The sequence below is a fragment of the Sander vitreus genome, chromosome 3, assembly GCF_031162955.1.
Source record: "Sander vitreus isolate 19-12246 chromosome 3, sanVit1, whole genome shotgun sequence".
In the NCBI taxonomy this organism is placed as follows: Eukaryota; Metazoa; Chordata; class Actinopteri; order Perciformes; family Percidae; genus Sander; species Sander vitreus.
The window spans coordinates 27645543-27664869 of NC_135857.1; the positions used below are offsets into that span (position 1 = coordinate 27645543).

General features: G+C 39.5%; 1 protein-coding gene across 1 annotated transcript in view; it reads right to left on the reverse strand.

Annotated features, from left to right (window-relative positions):
* LOC144515717 (chloride channel protein 2-like) overlaps positions 1 to 18791 on the reverse strand; it is a 78723-nt gene extending 59932 nt beyond the window's left edge. The window contains exons 1-4 of the mRNA XM_078246784.1: positions 18682 to 18791; positions 17748 to 17832; positions 14991 to 15146; positions 2302 to 2371 (exon numbers count right to left, since the gene is read on the reverse strand). Of these exons, the coding sequence (XP_078102910.1) occupies positions 2302 to 2371; positions 14991 to 15146; positions 17748 to 17832; positions 18682 to 18722 (352 nt within the window). The 5' untranslated portion in view covers positions 18723 to 18791. The remainder of the gene's footprint in view (positions 1 to 2301; positions 2372 to 14990; positions 15147 to 17747; positions 17833 to 18681) is intronic.
* Between the last annotated feature and the right edge of the window lie 536 nt (positions 18792 to 19327).

Genomic DNA, 19327 nt, shown 5'->3' on the forward strand with positions numbered 1-19327 from the left:
GATGCTGAAACACAGCCTGACCACCCTGCAATGCCTTCTGACATCCATTGCTCCTGTGACTTCCGAGTTACTCAACCATGTAGAAAAGTTGTGGCAGCCTGAGACCTATTTTCCGGAGAAGCCATCCGAAAGTTCAGCAGATGCTCCTGAGGAACTGCGGAAGCAAACCTTTTGTGGAGCTACGGCTGTCGACAGTGGTCCACCCCAGCTTGATGTCAGTCAGTACAGCACATTCCAGGAGCTCCTTGAAGCTGTAGCCTGTCCACTACACGGGGCGGTTTCAGAGACCCACAGCCTGTCACCAGACAACCTCAGAAAAGCTGAATTAGATATTCTTCGTCGAGCTCAGATTGAGAGCTTTCCAGATGACATGGCCCAGTTACAGGCGGCAAATCCAGTCTCTGCGAATAGTAGACTAGTCACACTAGCCCCTGAGTTTGACACCAATACCCAGCTCATTTGGTTTGGAGGCCGCCTATGTAGATGTGATCAACTAGATCAGGAAGTGCAACATCCAATCGTGCTTGATCCTGCCCATCCCATTACCAAGTTCATCATCAAACGCTACGACAACGACCTACACCACCCCGGTCCAGAAAGGGTATTTGCAGAGATCAGGCGGCGCTTTTGGATCCTAAGAGGTGCCGCAGGTGGCGTGGAACACCTGACATCCCACGGATGGCTGACTTGCCCCCCTCCAGTCTAAGGCTCTACAAGCCAGCCTTTTACTCTACCGGAATAGACTGTTTTGGCCCAATTCAGATCAGAGTGGGGAGGCGCAATGAAAAGCGCTGGGGCATATTGTACAAGTGCCTTACAACCAGAGCAGTCTACATAGACCTTCTTTCAAGCATTGACTCTGACTCCTTCCTAATGTCACTCCGTTGTTTTGTGTCCAGGAGAGGAAAGCCACATGAGATTCTTTGTGACAGAGGAACAAACTTCAGGGGCGATGACAAGGAACTGAAAGAGGCATTCCAGGTCCTCCAGCCAGCCCTGAAAAAGCAGCTGACTGCCCAATAGATTGATTTCCACTACAACCCACCAAGAGCTCCCCACTTCGGCGGCTCATGAGAACAGGAAATATGATCCATTAAGGCAGCACTGTACACAGTTCTTGGAGCACAGACTGTGCCAGAAGAGGTGCTCAGGACAGTCTTGGTAGAGACTGAAGGCATACTTAATTCCAAACCTCTGGGTTACGTGTCCTCGAATGTCTCAGATCTAGATCTTGTGACTCCAAACTCTCTTCTCATGGGGCGGCCTGACACCTCTCTGCCCCAAGTGATTTATCCAGAGTCTGAGTTGCTAACACACAAAAGATGGAGGCACAGTCAAATCCTGGCTGACCAGTTTTGGGCCAGATTTGTCCGCCAGTACCTGCCAATGCTACAGACACGTCAGAAGTGGCAAAAGGAGAAAGAGAATCTGACCAATGGCACAGTGGTGATGATTGTGGACCCTCAGGCACCGAGAGCCCTCTGGCTTGTTGGAACCGTCAAGGCGGTCCATCCCAGCTCTGATGGAAGAGTGAGAACAGCTGAAGTGCTGGTCAAGGACTGTACCTACCTCTGACCGGTGGCCAGACTGATCAGTCTTCCTGTGCTTCCAAACGATCATGGATCGATGGACTTTCAGAAGCAAATCTGCACCACAGATTTGGGGGCGGCTGTACAAAAGCCCATCAGCTGTGCTGAGTGTTTAGTCAGTTCTGTTTGTTTTTGTTTTCTCGTTCTTGTATTTTCGTCAGGCAATGTTAGTCCATTTCTGTGAATAGGTCCTACTATTCTTTTGTTCAGGCACTTAGTTGGCCACCTAGCGGTATAAAGCCTGAAGCAAGAGTTAGGACGCTCCTTTTCAGAGTCATTCACACATGTGCAGGGCAAGATTGTGCAGCAGCAGGTTAACTCCTCAGATTGCAGTTTAGTTATTTGGTGTGCATGCATCTTATGAACCACACCCAAGCTCCCAAGCTTTCATTCACCTGATCCATCTCTGTTCTGTGTTGTGGGTGTGAAGACTTAATGTAAAATAAATATTTGAACGACCTTGACAAGCCTGGTTTCTGTGTTCTGACTGGACACCCTGGAGAGGTTGCTACCGGAAATTAAGAACTACGTCCCTCATCACCCAGAATCCTTTTCACTCATATTCGAGAGTTGCATCAATCTTCTCATGCAACTCTCAGCAAGAACTACTGTACCTTCACTGGTCTAACACACACACACACACACACACACACACACACACACACACACACAAATACACACAGTCAAGCATACAAGGCAAGTTGCTTCTTACCAATGACAAATACTGGCATGAAGGCTCCGCAGGGCACTGGAATGGTGGTGGCCAGGGCAGACATCCAGAACTAAGAGAGAAAAAAGAGGGAGATAAAGAAAGAGAAGACATAAAAAAAGAACAGGGTGGCATTTCAATTAGCTTCAGAGTACCATCCTGTGTGCCCCTAGATGATAGCCAAGCTGAATCCTCTACCAGCAGTGAGGAGGCGGTCATGCGGAGCTTATTGCTGAGGTTAGATTGAGCTGTCACTTTCACTCTTCATTTGACAAAGACCCTGAAATGAACCCTGGGTAATGAGCGGGCTCTGCCAATTGGCCAACACTGTGCAAAGGGAGCGGGACAGACTGCTAATTAGGAAAGACAAACAAAAAGGGAAATGTCACCACTGACAATGTGTGAGCATTATCGTAAGGTGTGCGTTTGTGTGTGTGTGTGTATGTGTATACCTAAATTTAAGCTTCCATATAAGTTCCACAGATATAAGTCTTAAAATGCCAACATGCTTATTTTTGTGGAAGAAAAAGTTGCACTAATTGATTAGACTGTATTAAAACTATAATGATCAAAAATAACGTTCACACATACTAGTGTGGACTCGTTATAGATGTTAGATTAGATGTCTCATTAAAATTCAGTTTAAACTGCACAGCCAGTGTACTGATCAATCCTACAGTAAATATATGATCCATCATTATATCCTTGACATTGGAGATGGACAACACTGACTAAGCTAATGTTTAGGTCATGATCAGCATTTCATCATTAACTTACGAGAAAACTTCACACTTATTTTAAGGTTTTATGACTTAAATGGAGTAAATAAACAATGCAAAACAATCTAGCGGCCAAATTTGCAACTGATGTTAGGCAAAATGTTGCCTCAAGCTCAATCTGAAGACTTTGAAACCCTTTCTGTTTGCCATTGCTTTCCCTGAGGTCATTTAGAGATGGTTATTCCTTCACTTATGTGCTTCTTAAGTCTTTTAAATCTCCTGCTTTTGTCTTTGCTTTTGCAGCAAGGTGAGAATTTAAACCACTGGAGGTCAGCGAAAACAAGATTTTCAGGGGTTGTTAAGTTACTCTTTAAAAGGAGCAGATGCCTATTTGGGGAAATACACTTATTCGATTTCTTGCTGATTGTTCGATGAGAAGATCGATACCACTCTCATGGTTCTACTGTATATATAAAAAAGTTAGCATAGCGCGGAAATTGTTAACATGGGGCAAAGGTAAGAAAGATCCACCAATCAACGCCTCTAAAGCTCACTTATTAACATGTTATTTCTTCTCTCTTTAAACTGTACACAAACTGAAGTGAGGAAATCACATATTGTGGTTTTAAGGGAGTTACGTGCTGGACTGTTTCTTGGTGACTTCATGGTAGATTGAACAATCTACAACTCAATCTCCTCATGGTCTTGTCGTCCAAGTGATGCAACCAGCAGGCCAGCTGTTTCCCCCTGCTTCCAGTCTTTATGCTAAGCTAAGCTAACCAGCTCCTGTCTGTAGATTCATATTTCACGCGCAAACATGAGAGTGGTATCGTTCTCATCAATTTTGGATTTTCTGCAAGAAAAGTGTAACCCCAAAATGTTGAACTATTCTTTTAACATATACACTAACCTGAATCACACACATAAACAAACACACACACACACACACACACACACACACACACGCTTGCAAGCATACAATAAAAAGTATATACAGTATTATATAAGCTGTTACACAAACCTCATCGCTGTAAAAATCTCATGGTTTCAAATGAGTTTTTTAATTACACCCATTGCTCCGTCTCTCTCCATGCCTCCCGTTCTCTCCCCCTCTTACCGCTCCCTCTGCTCTGTCTATAGTTAGCTGTAATTAAGGCCGGCTGCCATGGTGAAGTAATGGATCTCCTTCTGTAACCCTACACTGCCGCCGTTTTCACAACCCACACTGCATGTACACACATATGTGCGTAGGTGTTCACACACACCCACGCACACATCATGACACTGACTCAGTGACAAAAATCAGAGCTCAACGCTGCCAGGCGCTGGAGAGTAACAGACACACAACCAGTTGAATACACAAAATGAGCCTCATGGGAAAATAAGTCATGGGAATAATTCTTCTTATAATAATTCTATTGGATTGTCCTTCCTCTTCCATCTCTTCCTCTCTTACCCAGCCAGTAAAACCTCAATAAGAGCTAGAAAGGTATAAAAAGGATCTAGGAACTCATAACATAGGCTTAACTTTATTACAGAGGCCATGAACTCTGAGGAGAGTGTGTGTGTTTGTCTGTGGTACAGATCATCCCACACTAAGTGGAGAACAATGCAATTTAATCCAGTTGTAAATTTACAATCAGCCGTGAAACCCACAGTACTGAAACCAGCTGTCAACTGAAATGTTTACTAAAGGCTCTACAGTGCAGTTGATCATACGTCTGTAGTAACGATCATAACAATGTCCCCAAACTATAATTTTTAAAGGGTTGTTGAAACACAATTGCTGAATTATATAATTGCTCGTAAAGAATATAGCAAACATGTTCAAATGGGTTGCTAACAAAAAAATATCAACATAATAAATTGTTTTAGAGAATTGCACTCTAAAAACAAATAACTGATCACATATGTATAGTAATGCATTCTACGATAAGACAAATGTTTTTTGTCATTATTGAATCGTGTTACATATGCAAATCATAGACATGTTTTATGTCTGGATGTCTTTCTTAAATAAATAACATCAGACCAGACACCCTCTCTGCAAAGCTGCATTCTTATTCATTTTGTGGCAAATTTTCAGTACCAGTTCTGTTAGCCTAAAATAGTGGGATGACATTTTATTTGAATGCAGTTTTCTGTAATTTGACTAAAATGCTCATTCTTAGTTCTGACTAAAATGATACTAAAATGCCCATAGTTTTCTTTGACTAAGAGAAGACCAAAAATACGCATTTCAAAGACAAAACTTATGTTTTTTTAAGACGAAAGTAAACTGTCCATGGTTTTCAAGATAAGACCAAAAACAGTGTTTTGTATTGTTAAGGTATCCAAACCATGCCATTTAAATAGTTTAAAAGCCAATAAATTGGTTAGGCCAACACAAGAAATGCCAACCAAATGTGCAGTTTCATTTACTTTTATACATTATACTGCAGTTGTCATAAAGACGTGCATGAAAAGTGAGTCAATGTATGCTTGATTCTGCTCCTTCCAGACTGATAATACATGTTTTATATATAGACAACAGTATATAATCAATTATGTCTCCTGTGTAAGGCTGGAGCCCAGAGAGAAAACTAAACAGCTTGACCATTTGTCTAAAATATAACTGTCAAGAAACTGCATCAATGTCACGCCATCAAAACCTACCTACCAAACTAAATCAGCATGATTCGATGTATAACTCAATGGTTATAACCCTGTCCTGCTGAAACCCCTCCCAGAGTTTACAAGGCCTTTAAGCCAAAGTTCGCAACACATTTACTATTCAAGGATAAAATCAGGTGAATGGTTTTCATGTCTGATTCCTTGAACACTTTTTACTGACATGATATGACCATACAATTGAGAGTTGATCATTTTTAACGAGACATTGACATTTCAGGACACATTTCTATATACATATATTTATACACCCTTTATTTGCACTATTACTATTTATATCCTCCTACAGTAGCTATTGCTATATCCAATTCTTTGAAGCACCTATGACTCACTTTCCCCCGGAGGAATCATTAATGTTTAATGTAATCTAGTCGAATGTAATCTAAGTGTACATCTGACTGAGGTAGTGCATGACCATCAAAATTTATGAGGGTTTTCGACCTCAGACTGAAGGGGGACTTTGATAAACCATCAGAGGAAGCAGAAGTCTTCAGGCAAGAAAAGCCAGCCAAGACTTGATTGGGTCGTTGGTTAAAAACCTGGAGGTTCTTAAAAAACAAATGAAAGAAGTAAAAACCTTCTACATTAAAATCCAATTAAACATTTCGTAATGAACCACATACATTTTGATGGTGGATTTAATGAGACTTATAAGTTATAGAGCTGCTTTAGGGCTAAACTATTTTAGAAGAAAACATTTATTAAATTCAGTTAATACATGTGACTCAGATTTCCGAAGTAGACATTACAACTATCTTATCATTTTGTCTTATAATTCTAGTCGTATTTAAACGTGACTTGGGTCTTAGTTCTGTTTAGGTCAAAATTGACAGACAAAACAATTTTCTCTGACACCCTGTAAATGTTCAGATATTTCACGTGGTGCATGGCAATCATTAAAGAGCAACGGCAATGTGCTGTCCTGATTATAATATTGCTTTAATTTGCTTCATGTGAGAACCTCAGCAGCTATGCTTAGCTTAATGAGCAGGTCAGAACCTCAAAAGAAGAGCTAATCTACCAATGTGATTGTAAACTTGCTCTTTTCAACTTGATGAAGTCCACCTGTACATGAGTAGGTTTGAGCTTTGATCAGCAGCATGGCTGATGCCCCTAAATTACTATAAAGTCCTTGTGGTTTTCACACTACATGACTGACTGGCGACATGGGTTCACACACTACAAGATCTTTCACCAGGAGGAATCCCCGATGAATACGCGAAAAGTGACACAGAACATGACGTAATACAATGCATGAGTTGGTACAGGTGATGCCTCCCCCAGGTTTCCCCTCAAACCATGTCTTGCACTCTCATTGGCTGTAGCTCCCCGACAGGTCCATATATTTAGCCTGCTAGATATCTGGAACGCATCTGCGAGGCATTGCCGAGCCTCTCGGGCCTGCGTCTTTGAACGGTTTACATAAAGCGCTCAAATGCCAATTTGCCTTTGATCTGGGGCTGTTGTTGGGGCAATACAAAAACTGAGTGGAAAATCAGGGCTAAAGTTGACTGCCAGGCCGCTGTATTTTTCTTGAACTACTGAACTGTATAAATAGCTGTGCTCATGCCAATGAAATACCCAAAAAAAGAAACAAATTAATTTTGATCCTGAGATGCACATCACACTGATTTGGTGAACACAATATCAATTTGAGTAGACTTTGGTAAGTTTGAATTCCAACATTATTCAGATTAAGGCATTACAATTCAAAAGGTGTTTTTCCATTGTTAATCAATTAATTACAATAACTTGTTAATAAGGAATGTACATGACACAGAGAAGCTTCCCTCTGCTTCTTCTCAGATGTTAAGAATATGATAGTTGTGACTCTTGAGCAAAATGTTTCCAATACAGAGAACAGGAAACTGATTAAGCCTTAGTGAAAGACCATAGGGAACGATGCAACGTAACCTTGGCATTGTGATATTTCTGTATAATTTGTTCAGGTGAATAAATGTATCTTTTATCGCAATTTCTGCAGAGCTGTAGACTTGAGGTTATAATATTAATATTACAAGACATGAGCTGCTGTACTACTTACCTACAGCACCTGTTCCTACTGTAACACTTAAGGAGGAAACGTAGTGGCACACCTAGAGCTGCAGGTTTAGTTCAGGTGAGTATTGGCCTTTCATTAAAGCAAACAGATAACCAATAGATACGGCGCGGTTAGATTAAGTGGAATTTTATCATATAATTGATCACTACTACACTGATTAGCAATAGGAAATCCTTAACTTGAATTTCATCAGATTTTACTGAAGCACACGTGAATATGTTTTATCATCTGTTTAATTCAAATTATTTCTCATCATGGCTCTCAGTGGAGAATATAGGTTGGAAGACTAAGAAGAACATTTTAAATAATGATAATAATAATGTATTTCCTTTTTAAATTGTCCATTTCTCATTTTCAGGTAACGAGCTAAACGATTTTTTTTCAGTTCAAGTGACCACTGTCCTTATTCCATCATCTGTAACAAGGTAGCTAAGCTAACGTTAGCTCCATAAATTGGTTGAAAACATTTTCTAGCTGACTCGTTTTAGGAAGAGAATTCCATAAATGGGTCAAAATGTGCTTTTCATGGCTACATACATATGGTAAAATCGTAAGGCTAAAGCTGTTCCTGGTGAAAAGCCAGCATCCTCACCTGTTTATAATCCATGTTGAAGACATGAAATAAAAAAATAGTCCAAATGTTTTAAGTACAAAAACTGAAAATATAGACTGTATTCTAACAAAACCCTGCCTAGCTGCTTAGCTTATTGTACATACTTGGTAAAGCAAGACAGATGATAGATTTATGCTTTATGGTTTCTATTTTCAAACAGTATGTTTTACTTCAAACATTGCAATGCTTTTAGAATGAGGACTAACCAATTTGTTTGGCAAATGAAACGCTAGAAGAGCAGAAAAGAGCCGCTAGTGTAGCCTACATTCTGGTATAGTAGCATAGGACTGGCTTCCACACAGTGGAAAAGTATAACACAGTTGTTGTGTTTTCATGAACGTAGCATGTAACCCCACAAAAGTATGAAATGTTCCTTGGCTTTGAAAAGTAATGTTGGTTACTGCTGTAGCTACAGAATGACTATCTGTATGACTGGCTGTATTAAGTGATACTATGAGTATCACTTAATACAGCCCCATGGGTTTTGCAAATGGTCAGTGGGCACAAAAATATATGATATATAATTCTATATACAAATCTATTAGCATTAGTCTTCCAAAACTCATCAGTCAAAGCATGTGCAGCACAGCTTAATACCTACAGTATACTGCACTTCTTGCCTCTTTATTTTTGTTTAACATATTTTAGAAAGGCTAAATTCTGGTGACTAAGGTGAACAAGAGGCTAAAAAGAAGTGCAAGAGAGAAAGCAAAAACAGGAAAGCAGTGAGGTACAGTATAAAGGAGAAGTGAAGGATACTCAGGTCAAGGGTACCAGTTGTGATGCAGTATCCAGGACATTTATACTCAATTTAATTTGTCAGTCATCTGGCAGCCCTCTATGCTTGTGTGTGTTTCACATTCAGAGGACAGTCTATCGCCTGGGGGCCTCAGGGGACCCTCAGGGGCCCTTCTTCTATTCCCACTCCAATTACAGTCCCGCCAGCTCTCTGTCACTCACACACACACACACACACACACACACACACACACACACACACACACACACACACACACACACACACACACACACACACAGAGTACTTATTCAGGCTGTAGGACACACACAGAAACAAACCTGTATTAATAAACACATTCCTCACTGAGAGCTGTTGATGTGAATAATTGCACACCACTAAAAATAGTATTTAACTACACATCAGGTGCACATCAGGTGCAGTGAACTTTACAATAAGCAATATTTCAGGCTTTTCACTTAGGACTTAGATATCTGTTCCCTGTTTTGTTCTGTATCAAAACACATATAATTAATGTATTTATAGCAGCTTAATTTGCTGACCTGTCAACATGGACCTCCTGACGTACCTTCACTTTCAAAAGTTTAGCTGCTGGAAAGAGAGCCTTCCTGAAGTTTTGGCATGAAAAGGAGCAACTAGACAAGATGGCTGCCATGTCGAATAAAAGAACCATTCATTACTATGAAGGAGAGGGAGAGAGCAATCTTCCCTCTGAAAATCACCAGGCTGAATCCAGGAAAACCAAAGGCTGTAATTAGACAGAGCCATTACAGCCTGCGTGTGGGTCTACGTGTGTGTGTGTGTGTGTGTGTGCGTGTGTGTGTGTGTGTGTTAGAGAGAAAGGACGTGAGTCAGTGCATGCCCATCGATAGATGCTGAGAGCAGCTTGATGAGATTTGTGCAGGTGGGTGATTAAAGTTAGAGAAGTGTGTATATGTGTGTTTTTGTCCTGTACACATCTCACCTCTATGTCACATATAGGATGAGCTGCACTTGCCTTGGGTTAGCCTATACATGCACAGAAAATGCAAACACACACACACAGAGATTCGTTGTCACACTGAGAGGAATGATGTTTAAAGCCATCAGACCATTTCGCTAAAGGACAGAAGGAGGATGGGATTGGGACACACACAGACACACACACACACACACACACACACACACACACACACACACACACACAGAGGAATAAGAGAACGGATAGTTTGGTTTCAACAAGAAAAGTTGATTCAGTGAAACTGGCTTCATAAAGCAATCAATATTGGTTTGTGTCACTTTTTGAGATATTTGACAGACAAGGCTGAAAGAGACGTCCTCTATTGTAGCCTACTGTTCAGAAACAATGACAAAGAGACAGTGGATCAGTGAGTCAGTTTCTGCCACTACTGCAGTACATACTGTCACACCATCAGTTCTGTACTTACATAACTTTGACCGCCAAGATGGTTTGTTACACAGACCCATTTGAGAAGCCGTCACTGGAAAAGGGCAGGGAATTTAAAAAAAAATACCTGCCAGGTGATTGGATGAACCACCTGTCTATCACATCTGCCAATGTTGTTTTTAATGAACAGTTAAGGCCGTCACACACACCTAAACAACGCCCGTAGCTGCCAGTAACTCCTCATCGGACGCTGATTGGTTTGGTAAGCTGGTAGTTCAGACCCAAACGCATTTCTTGAAGCCGGACAAGATGGATTCTCATGTGATACATCTGATCAACTGATCAGGTGATATCACGAGAATCCAGCTGCCATATAAGGTAACCCGATGGGTAGGATTTGAACATATCTGACTTTGGCAACACTCAGAGGTAGAATAGAAAAATACACTGCCAGACAGGATTGTCTCATTTTTCTTCAAACCAAAACATATTCCATAAGAATAAAGCTATAATCACACAACAACAAAAAAGCCATGTAAAGCAGCTTTAAAGTGAGAATGTACTTACTAAACTGCTGTACTTACCTACACGCACAAAAGCAACCACATAACCCAGCTCCATTCTATTCTGCACCCACTCACACTTTGCAGAGCTCTCTTTGTGTGCTTCACACACACACACACACACACACACACACACACACACACACACACACACACACACACACACACACACACACACACACACACACACACAAGAAAGAGAAATAAGTAGATGAGTGGCTGCGAGACTTTATATATAAGAGAAAAATATATAGTAAGTAGTGAGCTTCTTTTCCCCCTAAGGCCAAATGTGCAGTAAGTTCCAATACTTTATATCTGCCAATATATTTTTTTTGTGGGGATGTGGGGAAGCCAGATAACAATGAAATCAACTGAGATCCAAAGATTTTATATGAATGTCTTTTGCTGTCCAGTTTACTGACATTCCTAAAATGTTTTGACACTAAAATACCATCGGAGGATTGAACAGCGTTGATGTAGCCCTTCAGGTATGTGCTCTTTACATGTGCTTTTCAGTTCCTCACAACTTTTTGTGCCTCTGCACCTGTCACAAATGAGCTGTGAGATAAACCATGTGGAGTACTCTAGGATTGTTATCTTGCTACATTGAAACCACAGCAAAGTGGTGGCTATACACCTGTCTATTTGTGTGCAAGTCAGTGCTGTAAGATAGAAAAGCAGATCCAATTGTTCGATCTTAGATCTTGTGTGTTGCACCTTAAGCTTTGCTATCCAGTATTTTTTTCTCACTGTTATTACACTGACTGCACCGTGTCTCCTTGCCTCACCTTTATTGCATTAACCACTTTAATGCTTGTCAAAAGCTGCATTGCCCTACATGTTGTGTATACTATGTAGGGCAATGCAGCTAAACATCATTAGAGGCTACAGACAGACAGTATATCTGCAATCATCAGTTGGTTATTTTTTTGTCAATAAATGTATGCTTCACATCTTTAAGAATAGCTACAATTTACGGTGGCCGACAGGGGCAAACACCCTGCAACTTAAGAAAACACATGCAAATAGACAAAACACAAGTAAATTAAGAAAACAACTTCATTAATTTGACAACACATGCGCAGCATTCAGCAAACGCGCTGCAAATACACACAACACAACCAAATACATAAACGCGCTGCAAAAAAGAAGCGATGCAAAAAGAAAAGCAGACAAACCCCGAAAACAAATGCAACAAAAAATGCAGAGACGTGTCTGTAAACTTGTGGTAATAAAACATTTAAAACTGCATCAGTGTTTAACATTGATGTTTGTTTAAGCCATATTACATGAGAGTGTTTAATTTCGAGGTCCGAAAGGTCGCAGGACCTTACGTAAGCTTTTATTTTGAAAAGTCGAAGCTCGATGACGGCACCAGCCAGGGGGGCATGAGACGGGAGCATAGGCTGTGTATATATATATTAGGGCTGTCAATCGATTAAAAAATGTAATCTAATTAATTACATACTCTGTGATTAATTAATCGAAATTAATCGCATACATAATTAACGGTGCCTGAACCGATACTTTTTAAGAAAGTAAAAAAAGAAAAAAAAAAGAAAAAAGAAGGGTACTAAACAACAGTCGGTGACATTAAAGAATGGCTTGTTTATTGCTAAGGCCATATGGTCAAAATTAAATGATTTAATAATAATGTATAACAATAACTTATTTCACTAGTAAATCGCTATTGAATGACAAAAACAACCACCAGATGGGAAAAGGACATTTACAATAACTTCAAATGCACCACGAGGCTGTAGTTTACCAGTTTCATTGAACGCACCGTCTGTGTTGTTTCTCCGATGGCAGCTGCAGATTGTTACATCCCGGTGTTGAATCCTCTACAGTAAAACCCAGTCAAACTTTACACCGTTTAGCGTTAGCTGTCAGCATTTTAACAGTTTTTAGTCCAGCTACTAGCTAGCGGTAGGCTAATGTTAGCTGCTGTCGAGTATAGTGTTAACTAGCGTCACGTGCAGCGGTGTTTCTGTTGCCTGAAACGTCTGTTTCAGAGCATCAGAGAGAAGCGCAGACATATCAGTGGCACCAGATTTCGGTAGCCAGGGTTGGCAGGAAGAAGATTTTTACAAGTAAATGTTCCAATCAATGATCCAGGCAGCACATTCTCGTCTCCCTCCTTCATTTTACAGTTGAATGGTGGCTAGAACGGCTCCGGGTCAAACGTCAATATGGAATGGATTAATCTGCGTTATTTTTTTAACGCGTTATTTTTTCTCAGATTAATTAATCGAAATTAACGCATTATTTTGACAGCCCTAATATATATATATATATATATATATATATATATATATATATATATATATATATATATATATATATATATATTAATTTAATATACAGTCTATGGACGGGAGGCATGAGACGGGACTCTAATAAAAAGGCAGAGCGCTCTCTCCCTGTGGGGTTGAAAATCAAGCTGTTCCATTTAGCGCTCCCTCTAGAAGCCTGGAGAACTTCCGTTGTGTAATCTGGATGCAGCGTTTTTTTGTTGCATTTTTTTTCGGGGTTTGTGTGCTTTTCTTTTTGCATTGTTTCTATATTTGCAGTGCGTTTATGTATTTGGTTGTGTTGTGTGTATTTGCAACACATTTGCTGAATGCTGCGCATGTGTTTTCAAACTAATGAAGTTGTTTTCTTAATTTGCTTGTGTTTTGTCTATTTGCGTGTATTTTCATAAGTTGCAGGGCGTTTTCCCCTGTCGGCCGCCATAACAATTGGTTCCTTTTTACATCTTTCCCTAAAGCACCCCTAACTATGAAGAGAAAGTAAATGGGCTATGATCCAGAGGTATTACTGCAAAAAGACAATTGTTCCTCATTCATAAACAGAACACATATAAAAAAGTGCTATACTTAATAGCATTTTATCAAATCCAAATATTCTCAAATCCTTTATTGACTCTGATTAGGGTTGGCTTTAAACATTGGCAAGTAAATCAAGTTAGAAATATCTAACACAAATGAGATGAGCCGCAGAAAATATGATATGCTGATTAAATATGCATCTGAAACACTGAAATTATTTTTCACAAGCTACTTGTTCCAGTACCGGAGGGTCTGATGCATAACTATTGCATATTAAAGATTAAAATATCCATACTTAATTGATGCAGAAAATTAGGAGATTCTCTTGAAATGTACTGTATGTGTTGCATGGTTATACCATCCTCATCAAGCCACACTCTCTATAGGCTGCACTAAAATCCTTTCATTTGACCCTGATTAGCAAACAGGAGCAATCATTCACAATGGCCTATAGCATAGAGTGCAACACTGAGGTATGAAGTTATACTCGGTAACATCCTATATATTTTTTATTTTACATGGATCGCATCAGCTCTGTCAATCAGCGATATAGCATCAAAGTGGACCAACATTTTAAATGGCCTCCTGGGAACATGACTTTGTAACACAGTGAGGGGGAGATACGCCACTTTCCAGCTTTCTTTTTACCACGCTCTCCCTTTGTTCTTTGCTAGTGACAAGAGGAGATGGGCTCAGTTCCAATACTTTCCCATTATCCCAGGTCCAGTATTAAATAAAAAGGGCAAAACCCTCCCATTTATAATACTTTCATGTTCAATTCACTCTCTCCTTATGACCTTGCTTTATCTTTAATGCTACTTTAGCCACCAGCAGCATACTGTGTGGATTTAAAAAACTGTACCAGCACACCTTCTACAGTACATAAAGGAAGTGAAGGAAGGGTTGAATAATAAACAATGTATAGGGGTAAAAAGTAACCAGAGGGAAGATAAAGATTAAAAGTAAGGCTGAGCGACACATTTATTTTCACAATGAGAGCATGGAGAGCATTTTGTATGCATTTACTGACATAAGTTACCCTAAATATCTACTAAAAAACCCAAAATCTTTTCATAGGTTTTTCTCCTACCTTCATGACAATAAAGAGGACCAGGGTGACGAAGACGTTGACCTGTGGATGTTTCCAGGCTTCAGAGTGTCCGATGTAGTCAAACTCCTCAGCGATGCCCTGTTTCGCCCACGTCCGGTTGTCCAGTAATGTCACCAGAGACTCCTTCTGGGTCAGCTAAAGGCCACAGGAAGTGACATCATCAATGTATGCAAACATGGGTGGGCTGTTTTGCAGCATTTTCTTTTTTCTTTTTCTTATTTTACTAAAGAATTTACATACAATAACTTATGACTTATTGATTCCTTAAATGCAGTGGCAGCTTGTCAATAGAGGGTGCTAGGGCCCATCAAAATTCCAGAAAAATAAATGTATACTTAAACACAAAAAAAATATAAAAATAAAAAATAAAATAGTTTACTCATACGATGTGAGTTTGAGTCTTTTAGCTCATAGCTTTAGCAGCAGACTGTTGTACATCCCGCTGTTGGAATCCTGTACAGTGAAATACAGTCACACTACACCGTTTAGCTGTCAGCATTTTAGCCGTGTTTAATCCAGTTACTACTGTAGCTAATGGTAGGCTAACGTTACCTGCTGTGTGTTATTAGTGTTTACTAGCGTGACATGCAGAGATTTTTCTGTTGCCTCGAACGTCTGTTTTGGAGCATCAGAGCGCAACGAAGACATTTAAGTGGCACCGTAATCCGCGTTGCTATTTTGTCCGGTAGATACTGGGCACTGGTGCCTTATTGGCAACGGATTTTGGATGTGAAAGCAGTTATAATTAACCTATACAATATACAATTTGTTTTGGTTAAAATCAACAAATAATCGTGATAATTAATCGTAATAAATATATTGATCAAAATAATCGTGATTATCATTTTGGTCATAATCGTGCAGCCCTAGTACTCTAATCACGGAGAAGTGGAATTGCTAAAAATGTTTAAGGTTAGCAACAGCAGTGTGTAACTGGTTCACACAGAACTAAGTCATATGAAACGTGTGTTTCATATGGTAACAAAATAGGTTTTTTATAAATTAGTGTATAGTTTTTGCAAGTGTTTTCATTTTGCAAAGTGTCTGAGATGTTCTGCTAATTGTGTGTGTGGTGTTTTGAAAAACCGGTCCCTGTTTTCAAAATAGTGCTTAAGCAATCAAAAAAAAAAAAAAACTGTAACTAAAGTAGTGCTGGTTGTTTTGCCCAGTTTCAAAGTGCTGCTTTCTGTATATTTAAAAAAAAAAAAAATGCCCCCCCCTAAAAATTTTTATCAGCAGCCGCCACTCGTTAAATGTGACCTTGACCCCGAGAACTGTTACAGAATTTTACGATCACTTTGGTGAAAGGCGTAATTTCCAACAGGGTGAGGCGAAGGTGGAACCTTTCAAAAGTGTATTTAATGTCCCCTTCACTTATAATTTCAGATTGATTTACTCTCTGTGGCATTTTGTTTTAAGAGTTTTGCAAAAGGTTTTTGTAAAATACTGTACAACAGCAGGCATTAGAGCTGCCTAATCCCACCATTACCTCAAATTTGTGTCCAAATACTGTATGTTCAGTAAAGTGCTGCAAAATGTTAGTAGACCCTGTACTCCTCTCTCCAGGAAGCTTGTGTTTAACATGTCCCATTCTCTTTTGTTCTGTGCTTGTGAATGCCTGTTGATATGCATACATTTTTTGCTACTCTGTAGTGTGACTTGGTGATGTAGGATGTTCACCTTATTCTGATCGTAAATCACATCACAACGTATGCATCTGATGGAACTTGGGAATAAAAATGCTTCAAACACGTTTTGCATGACAGACTATGGGTAAATTATGCTGAAAGTGTCTTAAAAGACGTCACTGAAGATTTAAGATAGCAGGCAGGGAGTGTAAGACGACAAATTTATCTGTCGCTGTTTTTAAAAGCTGGGACAGCTGGAGACACTGGTGGTGATAATGTTACCCATAGCCAGACTGTGGCTATGGGTGTGAATGACTGTGGAGTATGACTGGAGAGAAAGACAGAGGGATTTAAGATACAGAATGTTGAGTTTGCTTCCCGGGGAAGGGCTTTAAGGGGAGTGGGTCAGTCTATGCAGATTTAGAGCATCAGAAGCCTGACTTACCCGCCTATTAGGAACCAAAACTGACAAAAGGTAAGTGTACGTGTGTGTGTGTGTGTGTGTGTGTGTGTGTGTGTGTGTGTGTGTGTGTGTGCGCGTGAGAATGCACAGAATATTCATCTTCCAATTCTGATAATTAATAATTAGACAGATGAAGGGGGTGAAATTGGAGAGAACACACACGCAAACACACACTCTTATGAGCCATCCTAGGAGCTAAAGGAGAGTACACTCATCCACGTCTCCCGTGTACACAGATGATGCACACAAACACCCAGAAGCACATTTTAACCTGTATTGTGAAAATTATAAAAACAATCACAGACATGAATGGTAATCAGGCTGTTACAAAACAATACAATGATCTAAAATGCTTTGATTACACAGCTGCTGCATAAAGACCACAACCAAAATATTATATCATGTAGGGAATATAAATCATTTTTATGCATGAGTCAAGACTTCAAAGGTTAGATGAGTTCATTTGTTGTGTTATATTCGGAGTTAGAGCCATTGTGTTTTGGTGCAATACATGGCAGATATATTAGGTCTACAGGTCTATACTGCCACAGGCTTCCTTCCACATTATTTTGTAATACAGTTATGGCTGCAGTGCTGTGTGTGTAAAACTAAATAATATGTGCTGAGTGGGTGTGTAGAACCTACCTTTCCAGCCATAAATTGTCCAAAGCCAGGGGGAAATGTTAGTGTAGAAATTAGTAAAGTGACCAGCGCTGGATACAGCAGACGTCTGTGAGGAAAAAAGATAGAAAAAAATGAAACCACATACAATAAATATCATGTCTTATGGTTTTGTATAAAAAACCTAAACTGAAAAGCAACACAAGTCAACCAGGGTACCACCAGGGTTCTCCGTAGTCAAATTTAATACTTTTTAAGACCATTTTAATACTACTAGAATGAAATGTAATATCAACTTCACGGCCATACTGGCAAAACTATGAAGGATATAATGAAAATCAAGCATGGATTTTAAGCCCTAAAAAATAATAATTTACCAATCAGTGGAATGTAATAAAACATGTTATTATAATAGTCACATTAATATTTAAAACAGAATAGCTTTGTTAGGTGTGTGTGTGTGTGTGTGTGTGTGTGTGTGTGTGTGTGTGTGTGCGTGCGTGCTTGTGCGTGTGTTGGTATTGCTATATTTGTGAGGACCAAGTATTGAGAAGCAACCTTTTTGGTGAGGACATATTTGGTTGTGAGGACAAACAAACAAACAAAACATCTTTCCTGACAATTGACTGATTTGCACAAGAGCTTGCGCACACTCCACAGGCAAGAGCGTAAAGCAATTCACTAATGTAAATACTACATGTAATGTAGTCTAATCCAAGTCCCACCAAACCATGCACCAGAGTAAATTGTACAAAAACACATTTTATATTTATTTAATCCTATGAAAGGACAAAAAAGTAAGACCTTTGTAAACTAAATGAAATACTTCTAAGGCCTTATTTTGAGAATAGTAAATGCAATGCTTTTTAAAATACTTTTAAGACACCATGGGTAGTAGAGTAAAAACAGTAACTACAGTACTTGAGTGAATGTAATTTCCACAAGTGGTTAGACTTACTTTTTCATGAGGAATCTGTTGATGGCCTTCTGTTTTCTCATGAACTGGACAATCAGTCGGTTCAGGTAGACAAACAAAGCCCCACCAAATCCATTGGCAATACTGCAGAGAGCGAATACACACACATGCGCATACGCACGCACACACACACACACACACACACACTTTTTTTTTTCTTGTAATAAAAATGCATTCTAGGTGATCAAATTGAAAATGGATGAAATGAATGAGTTCACGTTTAAACAAACCAGATCATCAATGATTAACATTTTTCTCTCTCAAACCACCTCCATACTGTAGGTTTTCCCCAGTGCATTTGGGCTCAATAAAAACAAGTTTGTATGTAAACGTAATGAGTCTCTACTATACTGGAGGTGGATGTCAGGTGCAAATGTAATGCAGTTGAATCTGTTTTACAGTAGATGCAATCCAAATACTGTATGGCATGTGTGTCAAAATCTGAATGGAAGGGAGAAAAAAAGAGAAAGTCTACAAAAGATGTCTACAAACAGGATAAGACATAGATACAGAGGATGGAGCAACAGAGGAAAACAAAGACACACATTAAAGGAGAAAAAGACTAAAGATGAAAAATGAACAGGGAATCAAAACAAAAGGAGAGGGAGAGTAATATGGAGAGATCATC